Genomic DNA, 16,071 nt, shown 5'->3' on the forward strand with positions numbered 1-16,071 from the left:
CTCTGGCCAGCAGCGGCCTCTGCAGCCTGTCCCCGTTTTTGTTATTTTTTGTCTGTGTTTCTGTGTAGTTTTTGTTTATTTTATTTGGGGTGTGTGTGTGGGGGGGTGGGGGGGGGGTGGGGGGGGGGGGGGGGGAAACTTTTGAATCTCTCCCTGCACTGGAGACCCGACCTTTTCTCGTCGGGTCTCAGGTGTCATTGAGGCCGCAACGAGGAGCGGCCTCCAACGGGAAGAAGCCGGGGACTCTGGTGCCGACTCACCATTGCCGTCGCGGAGCTGGCCGAGACCGGAGCGGGTGGAGCGGTGGAGGAGCGCTGCTGCTGCTGCTGCTGCCGAGTCGGAGGCTGCTACTGCGGGTCTGCGGACGGCTCGGACGACCCCGCGCGGCTCCCTGGAGGGAGACCGCTTCTCGGGCTGCTGCAACGGCGAATTCTCCCGCCCGTGTTGCGGGGTCGAAGAGCTCCTGGAGCGGGGCCTGACACCATTGCCCCGCGCGGCTGGAACGGCTGTGGGACTTTGCGAGCGCACACCGGGGGTTCCAACATCAAGACCCGGTGTGCGACCTCGCACCACCCGGCGTGGCTTCAATGGCCGCGGGACAATCGCCATCGCCAGCCGGGGGCTTTGACTTTGACTGTGACATCAGGGGGGGGGGGGAAGAGTGCAGTGGAGAGATAAGTTTTTTTGGCCTTCCATCACAGTTATGTGATGGATGTTTATGTTAAATGTAATTATGTTGTGTCTGGGGTCTATTTGTGTGTAATGTATGGCTGCAGAAACGGCATTTCGTTTGGACCCCCAGGGGTCCAAATGACAATTAAATTGACTCTTGACTCTCTCTTGACTCTTCTTGGTGTGTATTAGCTTTTTTGTCAATGATTAGTGATGTGCAGCACTTTGTTGCAAGTATGATTGTTTTTAAAGTGCTCTATAAATAAAATTATTATTATTATTATTATGCTGACTTTTCCAAGGTAGCATGAAGGTGCATCTATAGAAGTTTGTAAGAGTCATTGGAGACATGCTGAATTTTCTCAGTTTCCTAACAATTTCACCACAATGTTACCTGGGCTTGCAGGCTTGAGTTATAGCGAGTTGTTGGATAGGCTGGGATTTTATTCTTTAGAGCATGGGAGGATGTTGGTTGACCTTATTGAGTTGTACACGATCACGAAGGGCACAAATAAATTGAACGCTCGCAGTCTTTTTCCCAGGGCAGAGAATTCCAAAAAAGGAGGGCATTGGCTTATGGTGACTGGAGAAATTTAAAAGGGACCTCAGGGCAACTTTTTAACTCAGAAGTAGTCCATATCTGAAATGAGCTCTCAGGGGAAACCATAAAAGTTGATACAGTTACGACTTTGAAGAAATTTAGACATGTATATATATATATATAAATATATGGATAGGAAATGTTTAGAGGGCTATGCGCCAAGTGCAGGCAAATGTGACCTCCCAGTCTGCCAATTTGGTCAGCGTGTACAAAGTGGGTCCCAATACTGCTTGCCTTGCCATGCTATGGTAACCTCATTCCGTCAGTAAACCACACAGGTTTACACTTTTACCTCCATAAATTCTACAGACCCAAGTATTTTCAGAGAACACTCATCACAGATGCAATTATTTTTGTTATGCACAATAAAGATTGTGAATATTTGCTGAATATTTTTTAAATATTTTAATGTTTTAAACATCACCCATAACAGTGCAAACTGTGTTTAATAACAACATCCAAACGAGTGCTGATAGGACTCTGTCTGCTGCTCCAATTCCAGTTGAGGACATTCATTTCATGGCGGCTTTGAGTCTCTCTTCAACATTTTCCCAGTTGATAATGTTCCAGATAGCTTTTAGGTAATCACCCCTTACGTTCTTGTACTGAAGATAATAGGCGTGCTCCCACACATCTATTCCAAGTAAGGGATGTAGACCTTGAACACAAATTTATGAGTTAATCCCCTTGCATAATCAATAAAATCTCAGATTTTGTGGGGTTTTTTTTTAAAAAAGGGAATGAAGAGAAACATAGGTCAAAATGGCTACCTGAGCTTGTTAATTGAATCGTGGCTTTCATTTTGTGTTGCAAGTCCAACAAAGGATTTTCTGATCAAGGGTCTCGACCCGAAACGTCACCCATTCTTTTTCTCCAGAGATGCTGCCTGACCTGCTGAGTTACTCCAGTATTTTGTCTATCTTCGGTGCAAACCAGCATTTGCAGTTCCTTCCTACACAAAGCATTTTCCTTGTTTTTTTATTTACATCACCCGTGGCAGGAAACGCCTCACTGCTACTCTGAATCTACTCCAAACACTCCGATCCATCTGATGAGTCAGATGCCAAATAGCTAATCCTCAAATTGAGACACAAAAAAACTGACCTGTTGTTCCTTGCAGAGGGTCTTGATTGGGACAAGCTGCAAGCTGTAACCTTCCCGAATCCTTTTTGTATCCTAGCCAGCCCCATCCTGAGCCTTGAACACCCACTGACATTGTAGACATCATCTCCTTCAATTTCTCAAAGGAACCAAAGTCTCGTTTGATCATTTGCATTAGCTCTCCTGCAAATAAAAAGAAACATGTGGATAAGATTAATTCATCAATTCATCTAACCTCAATGTAGTTTCTCACAAAAGAATGTCCATGGCAAAATCGTAATTAAAGAATGTGAACATTTAAGTCGCCGTGGGCATTTCAGAGGACCTAATGAGAATTCATAACCAATATTTTTCACCGTCTCCAAGAGAGTTTTAGTTTAGTTTAGTTCATTGTCACGCGTCCTGAGGTACAGTAAAAAGCTTTTGTTGTGTGCTAGAGAGGATACATAGTATAGATTTACACAGTAGAATGTACATAACTGATAAACGTTTTGGGTGGGGACCCTTCTTCAAAACTGATTGTATTTGGCTGGGGGGAAGGGAGGGCAATAGAGGTGAGAAAGCAGGGAGATTGATGGGGGCAGGTAAAGCCAAACAGGCGACAGGTAGGTACATGTGCGGGTGATGTGATTATTAGATGGGTGGGAGAAATAACAAAGGCTAAAGGGCCTGTCCCATTTGGCGATTTTTTGGCGACTTCCGGCGTCATAACAGTGTCGCCAAATGAGTTTGAACATCCAGCGGCGACAAAATAATGTTGCGACACTTGAAAAAAAACACAGCGCGTCATACGTCATCACGCCGCAAATTGTTCGGTGACCTGATATGTCAGTCAATGATGCTGGCTATTGCCGAAAAAAATCGCCAAGTGGGACAAGTCCTTAAAGATGAAAAGGAGGCAAAGGGTGTCAGATAAGGAGGAGTGAAAAGTAAAGCACGAGCGAGGGATATAAACGGAAGGCGACAGGAGCGGGTAAGAGAGGCTGGATAGTGAAAAAAATGTGTGCGCATTGGGGTGGGAGCACAGGAAAGAGCCAGAGAGTTGGGAAGGGGGGGGGGGGGGGGAAAGAATGTTGCTTAAAATTGGAGAATTCAACGTTCATACTGTAGGATTGTTAGGTATCCAAGCAGAATACAAAATGAAACTCCTCCAGTTTACATGTCACCTCACTCTGGCAATGGAGGAAAGCCAGGACAAAGGAGTCTGTATGGGAATGTATTCCATACGTGGTTTTACAATATTGTACTTTAAAAAAAATTATGAATTCATTATTTTACAAGTGCAATGTGCTGTATTTAGTTATTTGAGCACATTCCACATTAAGCCCAAATTTCCACAATTCAAACCTACCAGTAGGTTCCCCTCCACCGGACGGAGACAGATTAGTCCAGAAGATCGAGTGATTAATATGACCACCACCATTAAATCGTAATGCAGGCTGCAAAGCAACCTGAGCTGTGACATCACCTAAAATATATTAAAGAAGTTATTAAGATCAACTCATTTTATGAACAGTTATTCTGGGTGTGAGATTGGACACAATAAAACCACATATTTCCTTAGTGGAAAACCAAAGAGTGAGATTTTGTATCAACCCGGTTTACATAACCCACTTCTGAAGTAAGGAAAAGTGCTTGTATCTGGTTAATCCCTCCACCTCCATGACTACTGTAAGAACCACCCAGATTCTTCTTTTGTACCTTTTCCTGGGGCAAATGTAGCAACTGTTCCCTGTACTTTCAAGATTTTCTTCCCAAACAGTAGTCAAAATTGGTTGGAAAATTAAGCAGAGGGCTTTACACGGCTTCAATAATTTATTATAACTCCTTTACTATCTTTTTCATATCACTACACAAAATGAGAATCATCAGGACTTTGTCAACCACCTTCTTCAAAGGTTTGGGTGTATGCATTCACCATTTGCTCAAAATAATTCTCTCTGCGCCTAAAATTTAATTTAGTTCTTGTCTTGTTTCCCCACAAAGTCCGTTTTCAGTTTCAGATTAGTTTATTGTCATGTGTACCGAGATACAGTGAAACGCTTTTGTTGCATGCCATCCAGTCAGCGAAAAGACCACTTTACAATTCAACCAAAATAAAGTTTATTTCACCAGCCATGTCCACCCGAACACCGTCACTACTTCAGAGAAAAATAAAGAGACCCTTCGGCCCACCAAGTTTGTTACTACTACCAACCCCATCTACTCTAATCCTATTTTATTCTCCCAGCATCTACATCAATTTTGCCAGGTTAGACCACATCCCAAAGGCATGTGGGTTTGTAGGTTAAAATTAGCCCCAGTGTTGCAATGAGTGGTTGAGGAAGTGGAATAACATAGGACTAGTGTGAATGGGTGATCGATGGTCAGCATGGACTCTGTCCCAGCACCAATTATCTTGTTTTCATATTTCTAAACACACGGAAGCCTCACGATTTAAATCATGATAGCAGCCTAGATATCATTAGGTTCTTGGTGGACCAATCCAACCCCATGCAATTCCTGCAGCCCTGCACGTTATTTCCTTCATGTGCCAATCTAATTTCTTTTGGAAATCGTTGTCCTTCCATCACCCTGAAAGGTGTTGAGTTGCAGGTTACTTCCATTTGTAATGGTAAAAAATTATACGCTCTCAAATCTGCTCTGAGCATGCAAACCATAGCACAGACTTTCCTTTTTCAGACATTGGTTGTTTTTCCCTTCCTTGTTTACTTTGTATTTTGGGCGGTACAGTGGCCCTACAGTGCCAGAGACCTGGGTTTGAACCTGATTACGAGTGCTTGTCTGTATGGATTTTGTTACTTTCTCCCTGGGACTTTTTTTTTCTGGGTGGTCCAGCTTCCTCCCACATTCCAAAGACAACAGAAATATCCCGCTGAGTTACTCCAACTTCGGTGTAAACTAGCATTTGCAGTTCCTTCCTTCAGCTTTGTGGGCTAATTGGTTTCAGTAAAAATCGTAAATTGTCCCTAGTGCGCAGGATAGTGCTAGTGTATGGGGTGATCTTTGGTCGGCATGAACCTGGTGGACCAAAGGGCCTGTTTCCACGTTGTATCTGTAAAGAGTCTCTAAGTGTCAAAAAAATCGAGGAAGAACAGTGACATCATGCTTTTCCAACAACCATTTCCATTTAAGAATTCCTACTTTATAGGAATTCTTAAATGGAAATGGTTGTTGGAGAAGCATGATGTCACTGTTCTTCCTCGATTTCTTTGACGTAATTATGGCAAAAATGATCACACACGAAGCCTGATATTTTGATAGAAGCTCACAGCAAGAATAGCCCATGTCAGATCACTGGTTCCCAAAGAAGAATGGGGAGACACTGTTGCCATCTTCTGGATTTTCATGTTTGCGTGCATTTACGCAGAAGGTTGCTGTCAGTTTTACAATGTAATCAAATTAGCAGCATCTGTATTATTACAACTGCAAAGTCCAGGTCACAGTTAAAATGTTATGGCAAGGGGCAGATTGCAACCATTATCTGATTATAGAATTAAATACCAACTCCCTGCAGAGGCAAGGGAGACAAACAGTCAATTTTGCATCTATGCAAACAAAGGACTAAACAGAACCACTGGTTGGGAAGTCTGCTGAACAATGGCACTGTATGGGGCAGTATAGCTCATCGAGCAGCTGTCCTACAACTCCAGAGACCCAGGTGCAATTTTGACCTCTACTGTAGTTTCTTTGGAATTTGCACATTTTCTCCTTGAATGCGAGTTTCCTCCCCCATCCTAAAGGTGTGCAGGTTGGTAGGTTAACTGCGGCTGTAAATTGCCCCAAGTGTGTTGATGAGTGGTAGAATCTTGGGGGAGTTGATAGGACTGTGGGGAGAATAAAGTGGAATTAGTGGTTGGTGGTCAGTGTCAAATTGGTGGGCCGAGGGGCACGATTCTGTGTGCGCTCTCTCTCTCTACATGGCTTTGTATTGCAACATACAATTCACAAGAACATTAGATCAAAATGTTGGTAACTGATGTTAATCCCCAATATTTCTAGTCCATTTATATTGTCCATCCTGACAGCACTGAATATGATGAACTGATTCAGCCAAAGAGTCATCTGTTTTAAAACAAAATCGACTTGTGCATCCCTTTCAGCCTTTTATTTACATTGTAAATCTTTTGCTCACTTACCCTTTGCTAAGGACTCTGCATATTTCTCCTCAGTAGTGTTTAAGTTGTTGACATAAGTGGCATGATGCTTGCTATGATGCAGCTGCATTATCTCTGCACTGATGTGTGGCTCCAATGCAGCATAATCATAAGGCAGGTCAGGCAACGTATGCTTCTGCTTGGATGCTAGATAACGCAAAGCTGGAGAAGTGATGAAAGCACATCTACACAAAATAAAAATGAATTAATTAGCCATTGAATATAAAAACAAATATTTCCAGCATCAAATATTTAGTGTTAAAATACTTCAGCATCTTACACAGCCTTGTCAAACAAAGCCAGATGATTGAAACACTAACATCAACGAATGACTTTTCTAAATTAGTCCCCATGAACACACACAATAAAACACCCATAGAAAATTCGAGAGCAAATTCTGCAGGTAACTAAAGAGTTTGATGAAGATGAGGTGGTAGACATTGTTTATATGGCCTACTGCATGGCATTTTGCAGGGCCCTGTAGGCTGGTCTAGAAGATTAAGACCAAAGATACTAGAATTTTTTTTTAAATCCATGACCAACGACGGCTTTTTCGCCTAGTGGTCTATCCTGCTCCTCTAGTATCTTTGATTAAGACACATGGGATCCAAGGTGCCGCTAATTGTCCATAAATGATATTCTGCCAATTCTGGATACAATCTTTAAAAAGGCTGTTACTCTTTTATTGGAACATAGTTTTGAATGTATCCATGTAAGTTTCCAAACGAATAAAGAACAGTGGCACAGCTGGTAGAGCCGCTGCCACATCAGCAGAGAACTATGTTCAATCCTGACCTTGGGAGCTGTTGGTGCGGATTTTGCACTTTCTTCGTATGACCGTGTGGGATCTTCTGGATGCTCTGGTTTCCTCCCACATCTCAAAAGACATGAGGGTTTGTAGGTTAATTGGCACCTGTAAAATTGTCCCTATGGTTAATGGAGCGGATGAGAAAATGGGATAACATAGAACTAGTATGAACGGATGATCAATGGTCAGTGTGGAGTCAGTGGCAATGCTTTATCTCTAAATTAAGCAAGTTAAGAAAGTGGACCTCCATGCCACGGTTGGGATTCCCAAATGCTGTACTGCCTGTCCGAGGCCATGATTATGATAATCATGACATTAATGATAATGTCTCACCTATGCAGAAGAACTTGAAGATAATTTTCCCATTATTATCTATGGGACAATGAAGTAGGTGGAGAGAAGAATGCAAATACTGCTTCCACCCCAGTATGTCCAATGCAGAAATGTAAACCTTATCCATGCAATCAAAATCAAAATTTAGTTTCAAAATAAGACTAAATTTACTTGATCTACAAGTTAATATTTGCTTATTGCTTCCCACTATATCTTAATCAATACAAATTACATTTAAAAAAGAGTAAATCTAAATTGATAAACAAATCATTTTATACTTGCCTATTATTGTCACGAGTGCCAAGATACAGTAAAGAGCTTTTGTTTGTGTGCTATCCAATGAAATCAGATAATACTGTACACAAATATATTCAAACCATACACAAGTATAGCCAGTAGACCGAAGAGAAAAATACCAGAGTGCAGAATACAGCTTCTCAGTATTGTAATAATAACAATTCCAGAGAACATATCCAATGTCCGAAGTGAGGTAGGTTGGAACAACTGGACTGTACCCTAGCTTATGGAAAGACTGTCCGAAGTCTGATAACAACTCAGTTTACTAAACTAAAGTATGCATTTGCCAAATAAAACAAATGTCAAGGGTCCACTGTTCAAATGTAGATTTAGGCTATGGGCCGAGCATCGAAAATGTATCTAGAATTTAACTTTTGTGACCCATGTCTGGTATCTACTTGAAATTTGGCACAGATTTAGATAAAATATAATTGAGAAGGAATTCATAACTTGTCTGTCAAAAGTTGCACACTAATTAGAAAATTAGATCGAAAAAGTAAGCGCCATCTAGTGCTCAATTCTCATTTCTCTATGGGAGCCTAATTCCGTGCCACGGTCTATTTAAAATATATATTATTATAATATATCTATAGATATAATATGTAGCAAGAGAGAGAGAGAGAGAGAGTATAATAACTTGTGAATATGACTGGAGTTATATATAATTATTATCTATATACTTAAAAGTCTGATCTTGGATGTGTAGGTGTGTGTGTGTTTATTTGTTTGTGTATAATCACATCTTCGCGATAAAACGATGCGGTAACGGTAATATTTTTATATTCCGTTAGAGCTTTTTCCCGTGGATTCCGAAACCGCCTTATCTGAAAATTTCATGCTTTATTTCTTGAGTTATTACTGAAAATGTTCAAAAATCTGACAAAACTATGAATTTAAAAACGACTGCCTTTCGCTGATGACGTCACAATGGGTCTGCGTCCCCCGACCACTCCCCCACCCCTGGTTATTCAAAAGACGCAGATAGAACGAGCAAGTCGGGCCCTGTACTCGCCCCGGGTCGGCGCATGGTGGGGAGGTTATTGGAGCGAGGGAGTATTACGCCGCGCCCCACCCCCCCCACCCTTCAAACTCGATCCCCCTCCCTCTCATCCTCCACCCCCCCGCTCCCTCTCTCCCCCTTCCGCTCTCTCTCTGCCGCCCCCGCCCTCGCCCTCTCTTTGCCGTTGCCTTATATCTCCTCTCCAGCCGCCCCTGCGAGTTGGGGGCTATGCGCGAGTGGATAGGGCGGGCCATGGTGTAAAAGGAGCTAATGAATAATATTAATATAATATCAAGGTGGGGTGGTTAGTGTGTGTGTGTTAGTGTGTGGGTTACGCTGCAGGCCGCCCCCCCCCCCCCCCCCCTCTCGCCCACATCCGTTGGGGGGATGGGACCCAACGGGTCCCACTTGGTCTAGTATTATATAAAAATGTGATGAATATAATTGTGTGTATCATGAGTGAGACTGCTGCAGAGTTCACGGGTTTCACCAGCTCCTGAACCCGCCTAATTAATGGGCGAGGGCAGATCCTGTGCATTCCCCCGTTTACTGAACCCCACTGACTGCCAGTGGGCAGAGTGCGGGTCACGGCCATAGTGGGACTGGGGCAGTGCCAGGCTGGGGGAATGCTAAGGCATCTTCCACTGAGAGGAAAATGCCTAACCCTACCCTAACTCAACCCCTTCCAGAGCTGCCCAAGGCTGGAGCTGGAGCCGCTTTGGGACCGGCTGCGGACTCCGTACATGTGGCCGCTCAGTGCGTCATCGTCGGCCAGCATGTCCTTCTGGATCAGCATGGTGATGATGGAGGGGAGCAGCACTGCCCTGTACACCGCCCAGGCCGCCTTCAGCACCACCAGTGCCGGCTCCGTCAGTTCGCTCGCTGCAACACCGGCCTACCGACAGCCCGACTGATCCCTCGCAGCATCCACCGGCCTACCGACAGCCCAACCAACCCTCCACAACATTCACCGGCCTACCGACAGCCCGACCGACCAATTACAGCACTCACCAGTGGGCAGACAGCCCGACCGACCCTTCACGCCACTCACTGGCCAACCAACAGCCCGACCGAACCTTCACAGCACTCACCGGCGGGCGACAGCCCAACCGATTCTTCGCAACACTCACCGGCCTACCGACAGCCTGACCCTAATCCTAACTCTACAATTTTATTTATCATTTTTATTTAACAGTTCACATCATAACTATACAAAGATAAATTAATTGTAAAACAAAATTATTAGCAAGGTTAGCATTACCTTTATTCCTTCGAAACCTTTATATTGTTTTGATGTAATTAGGAGGCAGCCATGATCCCAGTGTGCTCGCTGCATAGCTACCATGAAACAAAGCGTGTGATTGGTCAATTGGCGTCCGACGCAATGTCAAACGTGCATTGATTGGACAATTACTACTCTGAAAATTTGAGGTTTTGCTCATATTTTATAAATATGTGCAGGTTTTGTTCTTGATGAGTTTCAGGTATGATTTCTATAATATTTTTACACAATGTTAAAAATACAGGTAGAAACGCAATTTGGGTCACGTAATGAAACGAAAAAGCACCTCAGCCCACTTCTCTGTAGCAGGGACATTTTTGAGAGGTTTACTCAGCACAACATCTGTGTAAAGTTGCAAATTCAATCTCCAAAACAGAATCTGGACTTTAATTTGCTTACAAGAACGTAGGAAAATACACGCAGGAGGAGACCACTCAGCCCTTCAAGCCTGCCCTCCCATTCAATATTAGCTTGCCTGATCTGTTCCAAAACGTAACTCCGCTTCCATGTCAGTTCCCAAAACCTTCAAAAAGTTCACACATTTAGCCACGTCTTTTTAAATGACTCAAATGACATAGCCTCCACAACCCTCGGGAACAAAGAATTGTTGTGACAAACCACCAAAAGTCCATATAGAGTGTTCTATGACCGCCCCTAAGCAAGTAACTGCTATGTATCCTCATTCAAGATTATCCAGTGAGTGGAAACACGGTCACATCTAACCTGTCAAGCCCTCGCAGGATTTAGATCAAATTTCTTTAGCCACTCGTGAAATTGGTTTCTGTAAATTGTCCCTTGACTGTAGGATAGAACTAGTGGACGGGTGATAGCTGGTCAACGCAGACTTGGGCCGAAGGGCCTATTTCCCCACTGTCGCTAAACTAATCTGATTTTCAATCTACACTAACAAAATTCATCTGAAGCCAAGAACTCTTCTCAAGTGTGCCAGCTTTGTTTGTGCCAATTTGTCAAACATCTGAACTTCCAAATATATTAAGTTTTCAGGCTCCCCTCTGATCGGGCCCCAACCCCAAATGTTTCTGAAACATCACTTATCCATGTTCTCCAGATGTGTTGCCTCACCTGAGTTACTCGAGCATTTGATGTCCTTTCCCCTTCATCATTGCTTGTTACATCCTCAGAGCAACCAGCAAATTCATCAAACATGATTTACCTTTCATGCTTCAATTAGAATAAGCTTTTCTGAACATTTAGTGATTTCTTTCTTGATTATAGACTCTAGCATCTTGCCAGCAATAGATGCTAAGCTAACAGGCCTCTAATTATTCATTTTTTGTCTTATTCTCTTGAACAATGGCGTCACATTTGCAGTTTTCCAATCTGCCGGTGGCTTTCCTGAACTCAGATGTGATTATTTTAAAAAATGTCAAAACAGCAACAAAAAAATATAAAATCAAACAGATGCAATCTTCTCGCAGAATATGACCAGGCTGAGGGGACAAGCTACGGAGATAAGTACCCGCATCGTTATAACAGTAAATTTTACATTTAGTGAGGCAGATTCAAGTTTACGGCACTGTTGGTGGCTCAGCTGCACAGAGGTTACAACCCAATGGTATGAATATTGAATTCTCCAATGTTAGATAACCTATAACTAACCCACCGTCTCACCCAACCCCCTACCCCCACCATCCCCACCAAAAAATATGTAAGCACGAAAGGAGGAAGAGGCAGTATCAAGTCGCAAATGCAAGTAAAAATTGAAATCCAACAAGCTGCGACTACAAGAGAGGGACACAAACAAAAGGCAAACAAATTTGGAGCATTAACAAATGTGTGCATGAGATAATGAACTGTGACTTATAAACATGTTCCCTGCTGTTATCAGGAAAATGAAACCGTCCTCTCGCCAGCTAGAGAACAGTCCTGACCACCCATCTATCTCAATGGAGACTTTCAGACTATCTATAATTGGCCTTTTTCCTGCACTAAACGTTATTCCCTTTATCCTGTATCTGTACGGTTTGATTGTAATCATGTGTAGTCTTTTCGCTGACTGTATAGCACGCAACAAAAAAGCTTTTCACTGTACCTTAGTACACGTGACAATAATAAACTAAACTTATATCATGTACAAAATAGGGACTCAATAAATGCTGATAGAGAGGACAGACATTAAATCAATAAGATGCACATCTATCTTCAGGTGACAAAATACAAGCAGAAAGAAACCCAAAACTAAGAGCAGAAACTGGATTTGCTGCAAAAATTAGATCGGAGAACTTAATAGAATAAACCAAATGAACTTCAGCTGTGCATGGATGGGAAGAGTAGGTGAATACCACTTGCCCAGAGTAGATGAATTAAGGACCAGAGGACATAGGTTTAAGGTGAAGGGAAAAAGATTTAATAAGAATCTGAGGGGTAACTTTTTCACACAAAGGGTGATGTGTGTATGGAACATGCTGCCAGAGGAGGTAGTTGATGCTGGGACTATCCAGACATTTATGAAACCTTTAAATAGGTACATGGATAGGACAGATTTGGAGGGATATGGACCAAACTCAGGCAGGTGGGACTAGTGTAGCTGGGATATGATGGCCAAGTTGGGCCAAAGGGCCTGTTTCCACACTGCGTCATTCTATGACTCTAATAGTGCGTTAAGTTGGGAAGTTTTAAATGTAAAGAAAGGATGCAGCAGTCAGGGGATTAAAGAAAAGCATGAAAGCTTCAGATGGAAAGTCATAAGAATCATTTGTCTTCATTCAAGCAGGGCAGGTGGTAATGAATCTAACAGCAGTGGCAATCAAGTTAGAACATAGGACGTACACCACAGGAACAAGCCTTTTGGCCAACGATGTCCGTGCCAAATATAATGCAAGTTAACCGTTGCCCACAGATACTCCACATCCCCCTCCAATCCATGTTCCTCTCAAAAAGACACTTAAACACCACTATCATATATATCTGCTTCCACCACTCTGTGTTCCAGTAACCCACCACTCTCTGTGTAAATGCCTTGTTTGAACTTTTTCCCCTTTAACTTACATCTACTGGTATCCGACTTTTATAACATGGGGCAAAAGGTTCTGACTGCCTACCTTGCCATTGTCTCCCATAATTTAACATATTTCTATCAAGCATCCCTCAACCTCTGATACTCCAAAGAAAACAATCCAAGTTTGTCCAACCTCTCCTTATAGATTATATCCTCTCATCCAGAAAGCATTCTGGTAAACATGTTGGAGTACATGCACCGATCAGTGCAGATGTGGAAATGCTTGAGCCCCAAGTTCCTTGGTGTTACCATTGCCAATGACCTGTCGTGCACCAACCACATTGGCACAATATGCAAGAAGGCAACCAATGCCTCAACCTTCCAAGGAGACAGAGGAAAATAGAGCACGTCTCCAGTGATTCTTACAAGCTTCCACAGATATACCAAAAAAAACAGTCAGGTTACATCACAGCTTGGTTTGAGAACAGCTCTGCCCAATGACAGTAAGAAATTGTAGAATTGTAGATCACAAGGACTGGGCTACATCTACAACTCTCCGCAATTTCTCGCTTTCATAAACATTGTTATTCTTCCATGAGCTAGGATATTGTCCAATTCACCTCCACCCCAATGAGAACATTGTCTGGGGAACTGAAGGACTACAATGCTGAAAACTATTTGCCAAGGAAGCTGTGGGTGTGGACAGGAGGGGGACATGGGGTGGTACGAGGAGGGTGGGCTGGGGTAGGATATGGGGGGGGGGGGGGGGAAGGTAAGAGGAGTGGGTAGGCAGGGAGACAGGTGGGTAGGTGGAGGGATTGAGAGTGTAGGAATGACCGGGTAGAGGCTGACGAGAAGGTCGTTCCCGCCAGGCGGGCACGGCATAAAGGAGGGCAGCCTTGTTCCTTCCTCGGGGAGAACGGGCAGTGGCGGTCGATGGTTGAGCGGCGGAAACTAACCTGCGGAGCTGGCCGATTCCACGGAGCATGTTGCCGGGGCCCGGGCGCCACTCAAGGACACGGAGAGACACAGCCGTTAGCTCAGCTGCTACCAACCAATCTTTGGCTGCTACTAGACCCACCCCTGCACCCTTCACCCGGACATGAACCTGCCCGCCAAGTGGTTGGAAGCCGCCCCTCAGCGTCTGGTCCTCGGCACCGCCCGCAGAGCCGCGCCACAGGCCGTTGGTTGCCGCCGTACGTCGGACTCCGCCCACCTGAAGCGCGGCCTCGCGCTCCTCCCGCGCGCTCCTGTGCTCGGCGCGCGCGCATGCACGCACCTTCCGGCGGCTCGCGGGCGGGTGGACGCCGCTTCCCTCCTGCATATGGCGGCTCTGACGGGGGGCGCTGACGGCTGCTGGCGCCTGGCTCGGTTGAATCGTCTGCTCGCTGTCCGCCCTGCGCCTCGCTGAAGAACACTGCGGGGGCGGCGTTAGACACGGTGTGTGGAGCGGGAGTCGCTGGAGGTGGCGCGGAGCCCCACCCCCGCGGACAGGGGACCGGAGGAAAGGTTGGGCGGGCGGGGCCGCTGCCGGCAGTCGGTCGGCGGGCGCCATTTTGTGTCGCTGCTGAAGAACGGGCCCGAGTTCGGGGCGAAGTTGCCGCCCGAACCTCGCCTTCCTTTCCCCCGGGGTCCTGGCCGGGACCGCGCGCTTTGTAACCTCCTCGTTGTTCTGTTTCCTAAGCGGTTCCCGGTCCCGGGGGCTTGCTGTTGGACTCACAAGCCCGCAGCCTCCATCCCTCGGTCAGGCCCGACGTGGAGTAGACGGCGGCGTGCCCGTTTCTGGCTCGGATAGGCCAGGGGCCCTGAACCGAGGCGGTTAGTTCGTGCAATTACCGATATAAATGTCTTATTATTATGTCTGTGGCTTCCTCCTGATGAGAGGAAGGATGGGAGTTGCTGGCGCTCTCCCAGCACCGCTTGCTGAGCATAAAAAGATGTATATCATGACCCCCGGTTGTAAGTGGATGGGGAGTTCACAAAGCTCTTACCACGATGCGGGGTGGACGAGAGCTCATGCCTGACGAAATGGTGGCGATGTGCTCTTTTTTTTTTATCACTGGAGGACATGAGTAGTGGTGGTTCTTTTGTTGACAGTTGAAGCCTTTAGGCGGGAGCCTGAGCTCCCGACCCCTGATTACTCCGAGGGATTACCCCGATTGCTAATACAGCCTGAAGAAGGGTCCCGACCCGAAGGGTCTCTCTATTTCCCTTCCAAAGATGTTGCCTGATCCGCTGAGTTCATATGGCACTTTGTGTTTTGCTCGGATTACTTAGCTGGAGTATTGGAGCGAAAACAGAATGCTGTAAATGCTTCAGGTCTTTCATGCGATGTTTTGAAAATTTGGGTTATATCGTTCTTTGTAAAATTTGGCCGGGCGTATACAGCATTTTCTGCTTTCATTCACATCCCAACATCTGTAATTATTTGCTTTTCAGATAGTTGGACTATTTTTTTAACTTTTTTTTGCTTAAAATTAAAATGGTGAAGTTGTAAACATAAAAGTCAGCTATTAGGATCGAAAAACATTAGCAGACAAAGATGGCAACATTCAACAGATCAGGCAGTACTTCTGAAGGGAGATGTGAAATTATACAGATTAATTTATTTTCACCTTTTCCACTTCTGTTTTTGTTCTTAATCCTACCTTGAGTATTGAAGTCCAAAGTTAAGCAGGTCATGGCTGATGCAAGTATTTTTATTAAATCATGCAAGATTCTGTCTTTATAATTTTTCTTGCTTTCTGGGCAAAAAAGTTTCCTTAAATCCCCTGAAATTATAATTACTTAACTAAAGAAAAAGCCCTTCCTATATACTATAATTAGGACCTTTATAGTTTTAAATATCTACATTCAGTCTT

General features: G+C 44.5%; 2 protein-coding genes across 5 annotated transcripts in view; one reads left to right on the plus strand and one right to left on the minus strand.

The window, feature by feature from the left end:
• Positions 1 to 1,663: 1,663 nt before the first annotated feature.
• sod2 (superoxide dismutase 2, mitochondrial) lies at positions 1,664 to 14,342 on the minus strand. The gene is made up of 5 exons (XM_055639525.1): positions 14,170 to 14,342; positions 6,514 to 6,716; positions 3,726 to 3,842; positions 2,378 to 2,557; positions 1,664 to 1,931 (listed from the first exon to the last, which is right to left on the minus strand). The coding sequence occupies exons 1-5, from the start codon at positions 14,196 to 14,198 to the stop codon at positions 1,786 to 1,788; spliced, it is 675 nt and encodes a 224-aa protein (XP_055495500.1). The 5' UTR covers positions 14,199 to 14,342; the 3' UTR covers positions 1,664 to 1,785.
• Positions 14,343 to 14,491: 149 nt separating this feature from the next.
• The window catches only part of wtap (WT1 associated protein), a 51,510-nt gene continuing 49,930 nt past the window's right edge, over positions 14,492 to 16,071 (plus strand). The window contains exon 1 of one of the 4 annotated variants that reach the window (XM_055639521.1): positions 14,492 to 14,650. The gene's annotated coding sequence lies outside the window, so the exon portion shown is untranslated. Of the gene's footprint in view, positions 14,651 to 14,764; positions 15,029 to 16,071 lie in introns of those variants that run through there. The other 3 variants (XM_055639523.1, XM_055639522.1, XM_055639524.1) reach the window with 3 other exon arrangements.

Source organism: Leucoraja erinacea, chromosome 8 (assembly GCF_028641065.1).
Source record: "Leucoraja erinacea ecotype New England chromosome 8, Leri_hhj_1, whole genome shotgun sequence".
In the NCBI taxonomy this organism is placed as follows: Eukaryota; Metazoa; Chordata; class Chondrichthyes; order Rajiformes; family Rajidae; genus Leucoraja; species Leucoraja erinaceus.

Bases quoted from the DNA above. Each gene is read 5' to 3' on its own strand.
- sod2 (XM_055639525.1), bottom strand. From the start codon at position 14,198: ATGCTCCGTGGAATCGGCCAGCTCCGCAG. The intron at 3,843-6,513 runs GTAAGTGAGCAA...AATATATTTTAG, and splicing joins TGCAGAGTCCTTAGCAAAGG to GTGATGTCACAGCTCAGGTT. The intron at 2,558-3,725 runs GTAGGTTTGAAT...TTTTATTTGCAG, and splicing joins CGGTGGAGGGGAACCTACTG to GAGAGCTAATGCAAATGATC.